This window comes from Anguilla rostrata, chromosome 15 (genome assembly GCF_018555375.3).
Source record: "Anguilla rostrata isolate EN2019 chromosome 15, ASM1855537v3, whole genome shotgun sequence".
NCBI lineage: Eukaryota > Metazoa > Chordata > Actinopteri > Anguilliformes > Anguillidae > Anguilla > Anguilla rostrata.
Window position 1 is genome coordinate 28,629,640 of NC_057947.1, and position 14,080 is coordinate 28,643,719.

The following is a 14,080-nucleotide window of genomic DNA, read 5'->3' on the forward strand; positions in this document are numbered from 1 at the left end:
CTCCGCCGCGCTCCCCCTCTTCCTGTGGCACCTCGGCTTTTTATACACACTTTTATCGGCCCTTTTATTTATAGCCCCCTCTCTCTCTCTCTCTCTCCTTCTGTGTGGCGGGCGGCTGAGGTTCCTGCGTTCATGCTCAGGTTTCCAATCGCCTGATGTGCATTTTTGTACGATTTATTAAAAAAATGTTTTTTAAAAGTTCCCCCCCCAGTGTTGTACAATACAAATAATGAATTGCTTCCCGAGGCGCACCTACACCTGTCTACCTGTGGGCCCCGAACAGCTTTCAAACGCAGCGTCCCTCACACTCTGCCCCCGCTGCTTATACATGCGCCTCTAGCTTCCGGACACAGACGTCCCTCCCTTTTTCCTTCCACTGAACTTTCTGATTGAATTCTGTATTGATCACTCGCTCCTTTTTTATTTGAAACCTCTTTGAGGCGCAGTTTACCCACTGCCAGCAGCCCTGCAGTGTCTCTTTAAGTACTAATAAGGACATGCCTGCGTTTCACTGCTCTGTGGAGTCCACTAAAAAAAAAAAACTCTGTTCTCACTCGGTTGTTTCTGTGTGGCTTGAGTCACCAGCTTTAGCGATCTTGCCTACCATCTCACGGAGGATATCGTATCTGGTCACTGTCACATCCATCTATCGCCACAAGTCTTTTTCTTCAGCACCATCTGTATGAGAGTGACTGTCAACGACATGATTTATGGCGCGGTTCAGTTCGTTGAGTGCTACAGGTGCGAGGCATTAATTCATCGGTTTCCATCTTCAGTGTGCCTCGTGAGTTGATTTATCTTCCATCGGGGCAGTGCCGACTTGGACGTTGCCACCTGTTCTGTGGCTTTGTTGGCTGGTGGTGATGTTTAGTTCTCGGGTCAGGGGTGGGTCCTGTTTTGGAGACTGATGGCGATCGTTCGTTCCCGTGACAGGGGGTGGTCCTGTTTTTGGAGGCTGGTGGTGATTCCCCGTTCCCGTGTCAGGGGGTGGTCCTGTTTTTGGAGGCTGGTGGTGAGTCCCCGTTCCTGGGTCGGGTGTGGTGCCGTTTCGGAGGCTGCTTTCCCCACATTCTCGTCTCTGACGGTACCGGAAGTAACCGGATCCCGATGATGCGTTCAACTCCCGGTTGGGAAGCTTGTGACTTGCGGACCTCTGTTGTCACGATGAAATGATATCATGGTGAAATGAAGTGATGTCACCACCAGGCTCAGCGCAGTATACCGTCTTGTCTCCCATGTACCGTGTTGCGTACGGCAGGTGTAGTACTCTCACAAACATTCTCTTTCACATTTTTACACTTTTGCCTTATTAGGCAAAGCAACTGACTGGGAGCGAGACTGACATTTTGACAGCTAAGCCATTGTTAGTGCACAACTTTTTGGACAGGCTGTTGATCAGTTAAAGAAACATTTGCATTGAGAAAATGAGGGGAATTTAAAAAGAGCCGACGAGCTCTGGAGGCTTTTGGCAGCTGCTATTCTGTGTTCCTTTGTTTTTGTTATTTGATTATTGCTCTGTACTGTCACAATTTTTTATGCCAGATTTCTGATCTCTCTAATCTGTGGATATTAGTCAGCGTACAGTATAAGTCAGCGTCCCTGTGTCTGTCTGTCTGTCTGTCTGTTAATGCACCGTGTCTGCCTGCCTCCACCCCCAGGCCCTGCAGGTGGGGCTGCAGGAGCACCAGAGTGACCTGGACTACCTGACGGTCACCATGGAGCAGGTGTGTCAGAAGGCCCCCCCCGAGGTGGGCCACAGGTTCCGGGCGGAGCTGGAGCCCCTGGCGCTGCGCTGGAAGAAGCTGTCGGAGCTGCTGTCTGAGCGCGCTCAGACCCTGCAGGGCCTGATGGACAAGCTGCAGCAGTTCCAGGTACGGTGGCCCCGGACCGAGAGAGGGAAGTATGTGCGTGTGCGTGTGCGAGCGTGGGTGTGTGTGTGTGTGTGTGCGCGTATGTGTGAGCGTATGTGCGTGTGTGTGTGTGCGCGTGTGTGTGTGTGCCTGTGCATGTGTGTGTGTGTGCGCGTGCATACGTGTGTGCGTGCCTGTGTGCGTATGTGTGCGCGCGTGCCTATGTGTGTGTGTGTGCGCGTATGTGAGCGTATGTGTGTGTGCGTGTGTGTGTGTTGTGTGTGGCGTAGTCGTGTGTGTGTGTGTGTGTGCGTGCCTGTGTGCGTATGTGTGTGCTCGTGCCTGTGTGTGTGTGCGCGCGTATGTGAGTGTATGTATGTGTGCGCTCGTGTGTGCGTGTGTGTGTGTGCGTATGTGTGTGTATGTGTGAGCGTATGTGTGTGTGCGTGCGTGTGTGTGTGCGTGCCTGTGTGTGTGTGCGCGCGTGGGTGTGTGTGTGTGCGCGCGTGCCTGTGTGCGTGCATGTGAGAGAGGGAGAGACTCACGCAGGTCCCGTTATGTTCCCTTCAGAACGACACAAAGACGCTGCGGAAGTGGATGGCTGAGGTGGACGTGTTCCTGAACGAGGAGTGGCCAGCCCTGGGTGACTCAGAGGCGCTGGAGAAACAACTGGAGCAGTGCACGGTGAGAGAGAGGCAGCGCTGTGCACGTGCACGTGCCTGCAGGACACAGTGTTCCCTGCCCCCTGCTGGGTTGCCTGTGAATCCCCGCTCTCCTGCATCTGACCTTACCTGTGTCACCCCGCCCCCACCTGTGCTGCTCAGGCCCTGGTGAACGACATCAACACCATCCAGCCCAGCCTGAACGGCATCAACGAGGTGGGGCTCGCGCTGAAGAGGGAGGCGGAGCCTGCGTTCGGCAGCAAGCTGCAGAAGGAAATCGCAGAGCTCAACGCCCAGTGGGAGAACATCTGCAAGCAGGTAAACGATCCAAGCCTCCCGCAAACGTGTGGCCGGGTTAACAGAATCTAAAGATCGACTTGTCCTGTGACTCATCCCTCTTTCTGAGTCACACCTTTCTCTGAATGACCCACACCTGTGAGTCACTCCCCTCTGTGAGTGTTAAACCTCCATCAGTGACCCCTGTGTGTGCGGGACCTTTCTCTGTGACTGCCCCCTGTCTGTGAGTGACCATTCTCTGTGAATGACCACTGTCTGTGACTTGACCCCTCTCTGTGAGCGACCACTGTTTGTGACTGACCCCCCCCCCCCCCACCTCCTCGCGGTGCCCCTCCAGGCCTATGCTAAGAAGTCGGCGCTGAAGGGCGGCTTGGACCGGACGGTGAGCCTGCGGAAGGACCTGTCGGAGATGCAGGAGTGGATCACGCAGGCGGAGGAGGAGTTCCTGGAGCGAGACTTCCAGTACAAAACCCCAGAGGAGCTGCGCAAGGCCGTGGACGAGCTGAAGGTGAGACCAGACCTGCCCCCCCCCGCCCCCCAGGACAGCAAGGCCTCACTCACCGCCATATTACAGGAAGGAACCCTGGAGATGCTCATACTGGCTGCTATACGCATACTGTATCTGAAACGCTGCAGACTTGCCAGTCTAGCTGGTGGTACCCCCAGCAATATCCATGACAACAGTTTTGATTACGGTTCTGTTCTTACCTGTTGCAGTTTAACAGGAATGAATCTCTCACAACAATGTAGTAAATAATTGTATGTATGTATAGTGCTTTGCAAAAGTCAGAGTCCACCCTTTCCTTTATTCAATTTCCAGTCTAATCAGCCATTCGGTGCAAATTTTTTTTTCAGTGTCAGACAATGCAGGAAAAGTATATTTAACAGAAAATTACAGAAAAGCCTCCACCACTATATATAATAATCTATCAGGATTTGCCCAGTTGTGCACCCTACTACCACTTTAAGTCTTCCATCAGCTGTGTCCTCCCAACAAAAGTTGTTACCAAAAGTGTCAATACCTTTATGAACCCTTTACCTTCAACAGTGACATTAATACAAAGAACTACCCAAACACACCTTAGCTGTCTTGCAGATCTTTGTCATGAGCATCTAAAGATTTCTAATGAGATTATATACAATTAAACTGCTTACGGAACATGAAAGTCAAAGGAAAATAATTGAAAAACAGGAGTTTACCAAATGAAAGTTGAAAAGATTACTGCAAGATACAGAGAAAATTGAACTCCTAACAACCGTGCTAGAACTGGTAGACCAACAAAACTATCACCATCACAAAGACGGGGCTTAAAGATATTATCTTTGAGAGACAGGAAAAATCAAGCTGCACTCTTGCTTCATATCTGAAGAAATGCACAGGTATTTCTGTCAATCCTTCCACTGTGAGAAGACAAGTCAATGCAATGCATCTGAAAGGATGTGTAGCTGTCAAAAAGCCATTACTGAGAAAAAGAAATAAACAAAAGAGAAGGAAATTTTCACTAGTATATCGAAACTGGGCACCTGAGAGTAAGGAGTAAGGTTTTATGGACTGATGAGCCTAAATTTGAGATTTTTTGGAAGTAAGAGAAGGCAGTATGTATGCCACTGAAGCATTGAAAGACTCAGAACCATGTCTGCAGTCATCAGTCAAGCTTGGTGGAGAATCAGTGCAAGTTTGGACCTTCAATCGTCAGTCAGGCATGGTGGAGGATCAATGCAAGTTTGGGCTGTATACCATCTGGAGTTGGCGATTCGGTTTTTATTGAAGGCATTATGAATGCCGATAAATACAAATAAATCTTAACAACATCATGCGGGGCCCTCCTGACAACTTTGATTGGGAGCAAATTCATTCTACAGCGAGATAATGAACCCAAGCACAGTGCTAAGAAGATCAAGCTGCTGGTGTTCTCAGGACAATGGACTGGCCACCCCAGAGTGCAGACCTCAACATCACTGTATGTGTTCAGGATTACTTGGAATGAGAGGAGCAGAAAATGCAACCAACTTCTAAGAGTGAACTTTGGAGGTGTTTACAAGAAGCATTGAACAATATCACTGCAGATTTCTTTGGAAAACTCAAAGTGAGTTTCCCAAAAAGAATAAAAGCTGTAATAAAGGCAAAGGGTGGACACTAAATACTGAAAGTTTTGATATTGCTCATAGCTGTGGAGGTTTTGGTGCAATTTTGTGTTAAATATGTTTTTTGCTGTATTATTTTCTGACAATGAAAAATAATTAACTTTCACTTGATGGCTGTTTTCGCTAGAAAGTGAATAAAAGAAAAGGTGGTTTCTGACTTTAGCACAGTACTGGATGTTTATATATATATCTTTTTCCTTTCTCTCTCTCACACACACACACACGCACACAGAGGGCTCAGGAAGAGGTGGCTCAGAAGGAAGTGAAGGTGAACCTCTTGACAGAAACGGTCAACAACTTCCTGTCCAAGGCCCCCCCGGCCGCCCACGAGGCCCTGACCGCGGAGCTGCAGGTCCTGACCAACAACTACCAGCGCCTGTGCAGCCGGCTCAACGGGAAGTGCAAGACCCTGGAGGTGACCTCTGACCTTTGACCCTCATACCTACTGTCTTATGCTTAACGCACCGCACAGCCACCCTTCCCTGTAGCCCAGCTCAATACCGATGCATTTCCTGTTCCCTTCAGGAATTATTGACCCGTGTCACTGTGTTTTAACCATTCCCTTTTGATTATTGGCCTGTGTCACTGTGCTGTGTTAGTCTTTGCCTCTGGTTATTGACTTGCGTCACTTTGCATGAAGCTCCTGCTCTGATTGGTTGTAAAGTCCGCTGTGCAGTCGTTTTCCAGTTGTTAATTACAGTAGTTAAAAGAGTGATGGGAGGACTGAGCTGTCAGTGCAGCACGCAGCTGAACGAGTGAATCAAAGACTGCGGAAACTGGCATGCAATATAAATGTGTGCATTTTAATTCAGACATTCGTTTAGAGTGAAAATAATCAGATACAGTAAATGCAAAAACTCAGAATAAGACCTGAAAGACATTAAACCTCATGCTGGGATTCATTGCATAAGATTTATATGGGGAAGTTCAGTTGATTACCAGCACAAAGCCATAAATCTCAAACACGGGAAAAAACATTTTAATAATGAGAAGTTCTAAATATTTGCTTTTTGAAAGCTTTATAAACAGTGGCTTGCGTGGCACGCTCGTACACAATATCAGCTTGTGCAGGTTTGTGCTGTCGAGTTGGGGTTCAGTGTCTAGCTGTAGGGTATAGCAGCAGGAGGGACCTGGTTCCCTGTGAATACGAGCACGCAGTACGTCCCTCATCACTGTACCTGAGTGACAGCTAAATCGCTCAGTAAAACTGTTTGAGAGAGAGGACGGTTACAGGCATGTTGCACTTCACAGGTTGTGACAGACAGAGACAGGCTGTGCAAAAAACTGTTGCACAGCGTGATTACACTTTTACCTCACGCTTGTCAGACTGTGTTGCACAGTGATTACCCTCTATCCTTTAGACTGTGTCAGACTGTATTGTACAGTGATTACACTCTGTACCTCTGACTGTGTTGCACAGTGATTACTCTCTGTACCTCTGACTGTGTTGCACAGTGATTACACTCTGTACCCCTGACTGTGTTGCACAGTGATTACACTCTGTACCCCTGACTGTGTTGCACAGTGATTGCACTCTGCACCTCTGACTGTGTTGCACAGTGATTACACTCTCTACCTCAGACTACGTTGGGTTGTGTTGTACAGTGATTACCCCCTGTTCTTTAGACTGTGTCAGTCTGTTGCACAGTGATGACACTGTACCTTTGACAGTGTCAGACTGTGTTGCACAGTGATTACAGTCTTTACCTCAGACTGTGTCAGACTTTATTGCACAGTGATTACAGTCTGTACCTCCGACTGTGTCAGACTGTGTTGCAGAGTGATTATGCTCTGTTCCTCAGGCTATGACGAGATGACTGACAGCAGTTGTACAGTGCAGTACTTTTGAGCTGGGGGTGGGGGGGATTATATAGCTCTGTATTATCTACACTAATTCAGCCCTGCAGGGTTTCTTTGTTGCTCTCCTGTGAACATTCCGGATAATCCTTCAGATTCCCAGTTTTAATTGTTTTTTTCTTTTTTTTTTTGGACAGGGGATTTGGTGTCAATTCTTATCATTTTGAGGACCACGCACATTTCAGTCCCATAGATAAAACAGGGCTTATTCCCACTGTGGAAGGAAGTTAAGCCATATGCCACGTGGCTGTGTGATGTCACTTTTTTTTTTTTTTTTTTTACTAGAAGTAGAACTCTTGGGCTGTTTCCCAGCTCCTTTGATGGCTTGACTGAAATAACCAGGTGCACTTCCTGTCTGTGTGTGTGTGTGTGTGTCTGCAGGAAGTGTGGGCCTTGTGGGGGGAGCTGCTTTCCTACCTGAAGCAGGAGAACAGCTTTCTGGATCAGCTGGAGAAGAAACTGCACGAGGTTGAGAACATCCAGGGAGGAGCGGAGGAGATGTCTGAAGCGCTGGATGTGAGGCTCGAAAGAACACCCCACCTGCCCTTCCCTACCACCAAACTGGCACATTTCAGACTGAAACTACTGTCGCCTATATTCAAAACTGGATCTACTGTTGCCCAATTCAAAACTGAACCTACAGTCCCCAATTCAAAAATTGGACCTACGATCCCCCAATTCAAAACTGAAACTACGATCCCCCAATTCAAAACTGAAACTACGATCCCCCAATTCAAAACTGAAACTACGATCCCCCAGTTCAAAACCGAAACTACAGACCTCCAATTCAGAAACTGAAAGTACAGTCCTCCTGTTCAAAAACTGAAACTACTGTCACCAAATTCAGAACTGAAACTACTATACCAGAGTGCTAAATTGAGCATAGACTCCCCCATTCAAAATACTTCAGTACCTGAACTGAAAAACAATGAAGCTGCTGTACCCAGAACTAAAATAGCTATTCCAAAAACTACTACACTCTTACTGAAGCCTTCAGAACTTGCTGTAGCCCTCATACGGAACCAGCTCACACTGCTGTACCCCATACCTCTCTTAACACACCCCATACCCCCCTCTCAATAACCCCAAAGCTCTGCTTGGCCCCTCCTCACCTCCTCTCTCTCCCCAGGCTTTGGAGACTCTGCTCCGTCACCCCGAGGACAATCGGACCCAGATCAACGAGCTGGCCCAGACCTTGATGGACGGCGGGGTCCTGGATGACCTCATCAAAGAAAAGCTGGACGCGTTCAACGCGCGCTGGGAGGAGCTTATGCGGCAGGTGAGCGAGCGGCGACGCGATTGGTGGAGATTCTGCCGCTAGAAGTGTTGGAAGGAGGGATGGAAAAAACGTAGTGAGCAGTGCTGTTTTTGGGAATCACGTGCGTGTACACTCATGCGCGCGCGCGCACACACACACACACACACAGGCATTAAAATAGCACATCAGGTTCACACACTCGCTCTGTTGAATGTTCGCACCTGTGCAGCACTGGCAATCAGAAATGTCCTGCTGTGCCTGGACTTATATGCACTGTTTGGGTGATTATCTCCCCATGAGCATTCCTGCTGCGCTATCTTACAGAGGAGAGACTGAAGCACATACCGGGAGAGCTAGATCACAATGAGTCTAACGCAGGGGTGGCGCACCCTGGTCCTGGGGGGGGGCCACAGGGTCTGCTGGTTTTTGTTTTCACCTTAAATGCAACAACTCAGATCGTAGAAACCAGGCGAGGTGAGTCAACTGTGTGATCAATTGGTCAATTTAGTCAGAGTAAAAACAAAAACCAGCAGAAACCACAACTCTCCAGGACCTGGGTCAACCCCCCCACCCCACCCGCGTTCTAATACTATGTAGCCATTCTGCCTCACCAGTAATTTGGTCTAACAAGATGTCCGTATCCTCGGAAGATATTTGCAGACTGATTTCAGCAGGCTAGTAAGTGAATTGGCTGATCTTAAGGAACTAGAGTCCAAGTCCTATACTTGGCAGTCAGAAGAGCAGCAGAGCTGGTAAGCCAGTTCACCATATGCTTATTTATGATGATCTGCAAGCTGTGGCAGGTTAACAGATGGCAGCCTGTTTACTTACATTTTAAAGAGTGCATATTAAATTAATCTTATTTAACAATTTGTTATAGAAAAATTCATTTGGAAATGGGATCGCTTTCTCAACAAACAAAAAAAAAAAACGTTATTCTGGATCACCGCGATTGTAACATCCATTTCGCAAGCATTCTGTATTGAACATTAGCTCACTGTCTTAAATGAAATATAGGTTAGTGAGGGAAGCGCTAGCCCTCAGGTCAGTTGCATCAGGTCCAGTTGGCTCAGTTAGCATGTGACTAGCGTACAGATAGACTCTTCGGTTCACGTACATGTCCTTTAATTCTTGTATCCTGTGTCCTGGTGCGTGATTAGCGTATGATTCACTGAAGAGGTCAGGGACGGACGCACAGACAGATTAGCATTAAAGCTGTTTAGCCGAGCCGCGTGGGGCATCAGTTTACCCCGACGTGGTGGCGCTGGTGACTGGAGGTGAGCCTGGCAGTGCCAGCGCCCTGAGGGAGAAACGGCAGGAGATGAAGCAGCCCTGCCTCTTCATCATCTATAGAGGAGAGAAGCTGGTCGAGCTCTCCAATGGCACGCAAGTGTATGTGAGTACAGAACGCACATACTGTACGGGGTGGGACAGGCACACAGACAGATGGACAGACAGATACAGTGGCAGGCAGGCAGAAAGATGCACTGACTGACTGACTGACTGACTGACAGGGAGGGAGGGAGGCAGACAGACAGGTGGACGGACAGGGAGGCAGGCTGGCAGACAAACAGACAGACAGACAGACTAAGGAAGGAAGATGGTGCTCAGATAGATGGAGAGGTGGAGCGAAAGAGTGACTGAGAGATATAGACACGGAGAATAACCAGAAAGATGACAGGAATGTTAGTTTATATGCCACATGCACATTTACTGTAAAGATCCTGGGCATCCAATTGGCAAAATGAAGGGTGCGTACCTGCCAACTGTGTCATTTTATTACTGACGATAATCACCTGTGTGTGAAACGCGACACTGCTACAACATATGCTCACCGCATCCATCAATCAGTCAATCAATCAATCAATCAATCAATCAAATTTTATTTATAGAGCACCTTTCATGCAGGATTGCAATACAAAGTGCTAAAAGCATAAAAAATGATTTGAAGACTAATTGAAGGGGCGATGCAAACAAAAGGAATCATCTGCAGTAAGTAAATCTGCGGAGCTTTAAACACAGCTCGCGCGCATAAAAATCCGAGCCAAGTTTTGGAAAACACTAAATGTCTGGCAAAAGTTTACGTTTAGAAAATAGCTCCGGGAAATTCAGTTTTACAAATCTGATTAACCATCTGAGAGTGCTTCGCCCCCAGCCGAGCGGTATGCATTGTTTGAAGTGTCCTAGAGCAACCGTTCCAGCGTTAGCAGAAATTACAGTGACAATCAGAAGGGCAAAGGAGGAAACTGCGCAGAATCAGCGATAATACATGTAACGGCGTGTAAATACTCCGTATTATCGGCTGTGTTATTTTCCACTGTAGATGGCTTATCTGAGCACATTGAGTCTCTGTCCACAGCGGGGAGGTTTTTCATAGAAAGCTTTTAGCGGGCTCTGACGGTGCCTTCGTGCACATCCATCCATTCGCTTGCGGATAACATTTCAGCCCTGCACTTTAAGACATTCGGTCCTGGGATATGTCTCCTCTGTCAATTTTTTTTATTTTTTTGGTTAAAACCGCGCCCTTGATCGATGTTTGTTTCAAACAACAGCAGGGCGTTTTTACATGGTAGACGGTCTAAAAGTCTCGATCAGCGGTTGGGAGAGGGGCCAAGGCGTCTGATGTCTGCGTTGCTTGGAAACGTGGAGGTGAATGGTGGAGGAATCTGTGCATTTCACATGAGTAAAACTTTACTCTGAGCGTGTCATTTGGAGTACGATGTGTCAGTTTCGTAAAAAAAAAAAAAACGTTACTCGCAGTCTTCGGCTTGTGTTGCTTTTGTTTGCTGTTTGCCTGGTTGTAGCCTACTCTGTCAGTGCAACCGTTTTAATGAGCTGGTTATGGTACGACTTGGGAGCGGGTATGTATAAATAATACAAATGTTTTCATTTGAAGCTTAATTAAAGATTTTTATTCTCCACATACGCGAGTTGTGTTTACAACCCCAGGTGGTTGCTTTGCTTGAAAGAGCGTGACACGGCTATGGGGAGATCCAGCGCGTTCCCAGCGCTTGCATGAGAAGCAGGCTTCCTGAAAACACACCCGCATCCGCGCCAGAACCGACACGTCGTCGGGAAAATATTGGATATCGGAACATCCCGGAATATCCCCACGGGCACCTCCCCCCCCCCCCCCTTCCTAAAAATGATGGATAGAGTGAGAAATGAACAGAGACCTGAGAAGGAGTGAGACAGACAGGAAGATATATAACGGGGAGTAGAAGGCAAGAGATCTTTTCTAAAGTGTGGTGCTAAAGGCCGTCCGCAGTTGTTCTCTGAGAAACGATCAATACTTACTTTGACAAGTTTATTTGGCATAAGTACGTTTGGGTGGAAATATGATTTGAATACATCAGCTGCGCTCTAGGCAGATGGTGCTCATATTGCTAGCTGCAGGGCTTAATGAATGCTTGCCGTATTTTATTGATGCACATAAAAGTCTCACCTGGGTACCTGTTCCAGTGCTGTGTCTGTGGTTACCTGCGGTGTGAGATCCTGGGCAGTATTCCTGCGCAGGTGTATTAATAGCTAATCACGCTGTGGATTACCTGCTGACTTGGCGCATCACGCGGATTATGATGTAAGACTGGCATTTAGTGTAATGCTGGACTCAGTCGGTCGCTGTTGAGTTGCAGAAGTTTCACGATGAGGAGCCCGTCCTGCAGAAGAGTAGATCGCTATGTCGGCTACATTAGTCCTCCGGGAGTAAGTGCGCCTTTGTAAAAGTTTTTAAAGACCGTGGCGTGACATCGCACGCCAGGCTTTTGTGCAGGGATAACTGTGGCGTGCATTCAGTCACTGTGGTGTGGGTCTGTGAGGTCTAGCTTTGTGTGGTTGCCTGTGATCGCATGACGTGTAGCAGGGTTGTGTGTGTAGCAGGGTTGTGTAGTGTGTGTAGCAGGGTTGTGTAGTGTGTGTAGCCGAGTTGTGTGACTGCGCTGTGTGTGTAGCTGAGTTGTGTGACTGCGCTGTGTGTGTAGCTGAGTTGTGTGACTGCGCTGTGTGTATCAGGGTTGTGTGTGACTGCGCTGTGTGTGTAGTGAAGTTGTGTGTGACTGTGCTGTGTGTGTAGCTAGGTTGTGTGACTGCGCTGTGTGTGTAGCTGAGTTGTGTGTGTAGCTGCGTTGTTTGTGACTGCGCTGTGCTTCGTTCAGGCTGTGCAGAGGCAGCAGCAGCTGGAGAAGAGTGTGCAGTGGGCCCAGGAGAACGACAAGACCCTGCGTCTCATCCAGGAGTCTCTGCAGTCCACTGACCGACACCTGTCTTCTTACATCGCCGACCACATCGATGCCAGCCAGATACCACAGGAGGCACAGGTGAGCTCGAGAAGAGGGAGGACAGGATGGAGACATAGAGGCAGGAAGAGGAGGGAGAGGGAGGGAGGGAGGGAGGGAAACTCATCTGCACAGGAAATTAGATCCGGAGAAAACAAGTAGTGTTTCTGTGTACACGCTTGATGCGTTTCATGTGTGCTGTGTGCTGTGTGTGTATTTTTACGTGTGCTATGCGTGTGTATGGGTGTGTATGCATGCACGTACATGAGTGTGTGCTTACATGTGTCTATATGTCTGGTTGTGTGTGGGGGTGTGTGTGTGTGTGCATGCGCGCACGTGTATGTTTGTGTGCGTGTGTGGGTGTGTGTGTGTTTGCATGCGTGTTTGTGTCTGTGTGTATGTGTGCATGCATGTGTGTGTGTATGTGTTTGTGTCTGTGTGTATGTGTGCATGCATGTGTGTGTGTATGTGTTTGTGTCTGTGTGTGTGTGTCTTTGCGTGCTTGCGTGTGTGTGCGCATGTGTTTGTGTGCATGCGTGTTTGTATCTGTGTGCGTGTAGCTAAGCACTGGGAGGCCCCAGCGTGTGTGTGTGTGTTTGCGTGCTTGCGTGTGTGTGCGCATGTGTTTGCGTGCATGCGTGTTTGTATCTGTGTGCGTGTAGCTGAGCACGGGGAGGCCCCAGCGTGTGTGTGTGTGCGTGCGTGTGTGTGTTTGCATGCATGCGTGTTTGTATCTGTGCGTGTAGCTGAGCACGGGGAGGCCCCAGCGTGTGTGTGTGTGTGCGCATGCGTGCGTGTGTGTGTGTGTTTGTATCTGTGTGCGTGTAGCTGAGCACGGGGAGGCCCCAGCGTGTGTGTGTGCGTGTGTTTGCATACATGCGTGTTTGTATCTGTGTGCGTGTAGCTGAGCACGGGGAGGCCCCAGCGTGTGTGTGTGTGTGTGTGTAAACCTGACGGATTAGAGGCCCTGCAAGCTGAGCGCAGGTGCGTCTAGCGAAGCACAGGCTGCTGCTAAAAATGGGCCGTGTTGCGTGTGAGGGAGCCATTACTCACTGTCAGCTCGTAGCGCCGAAATGAGCTTATTTACCAAAGCCGGCTCTGGTCCTCCGGCGCAGCGCACAATTAAGGACAGGGGGAGATTTGTATTGGCCGCGCCCCGGGGCGCGCCCGTTCGCTCTCGCGTCACGCGACGGCCGCGCGTTCATTACCGCGCACGACACCGGGATCTCGTCCTCCGAGCATTCCCATCATGCCTCTGTCCGGCCCTTCCTGCTTGTCTTTACAGTTGCGAGAGGGAAAGCCGGGGCACGTGTTAGATTACAGTAGCGGAGGAGAGAAGGGGGTGGGGGCGGGGAGTGGGGTGGTCCTGACTTTGAGGGAGGATGGGATAGCGACCGCCGGAGGATCTCTGCCTGGAGGAGTTCTCCCTCGGAGAACAGTGCCACCTTGTGGCGCAGCGGCAGTGCCGCAGCGTACAGAGTGCGGACTGTGGATGTGCTTTTCCAGAAAATCCAGGCAGAGCTGAACAGCCACGAGCAGAGCCTGGAGGAGATGAAGAAGAAGAACGAGGCGAGGGACCCGTCCGACAGGGTGCGCTCTCAGATCGACATCACACAGGTGAGATATAGCGTGTCATCACACAGGTGAGATATAGCGTGTCATCACACAGGTGAGATATAGCACATCATCACACAGGTGAGATTTACAGCACATCATCACACAGGTGAGATATAGCAC

The 14,080-nt window shown here is 49.0% G+C and overlaps 1 protein-coding gene across 1 annotated transcript in view; it reads left to right on the top strand.

The window, feature by feature from the left end:
* The window catches only part of dmd (dystrophin), a 192,242-nt gene that overhangs the window by 85,546 nt on the left and 92,616 nt on the right, over nt 1-14,080 (top strand). Inside the window, exons 23-32 of the mRNA XM_064311559.1 lie at nt 1,659-1,871; nt 2,421-2,534; nt 2,675-2,830; nt 3,147-3,317; nt 5,187-5,369; nt 7,193-7,327; nt 7,941-8,113; nt 9,285-9,465; nt 12,224-12,385; nt 13,850-13,960. Of these exons, the coding sequence (XP_064167629.1) occupies nt 1,659-1,871; nt 2,421-2,534; nt 2,675-2,830; nt 3,147-3,317; nt 5,187-5,369; nt 7,193-7,327; nt 7,941-8,113; nt 9,285-9,465; nt 12,224-12,385; nt 13,850-13,960 (1,599 nt within the window). The remainder of the gene's footprint in view (nt 1-1,658; nt 1,872-2,420; nt 2,535-2,674; nt 2,831-3,146; nt 3,318-5,186; nt 5,370-7,192; nt 7,328-7,940; nt 8,114-9,284; nt 9,466-12,223; nt 12,386-13,849; nt 13,961-14,080) is intronic.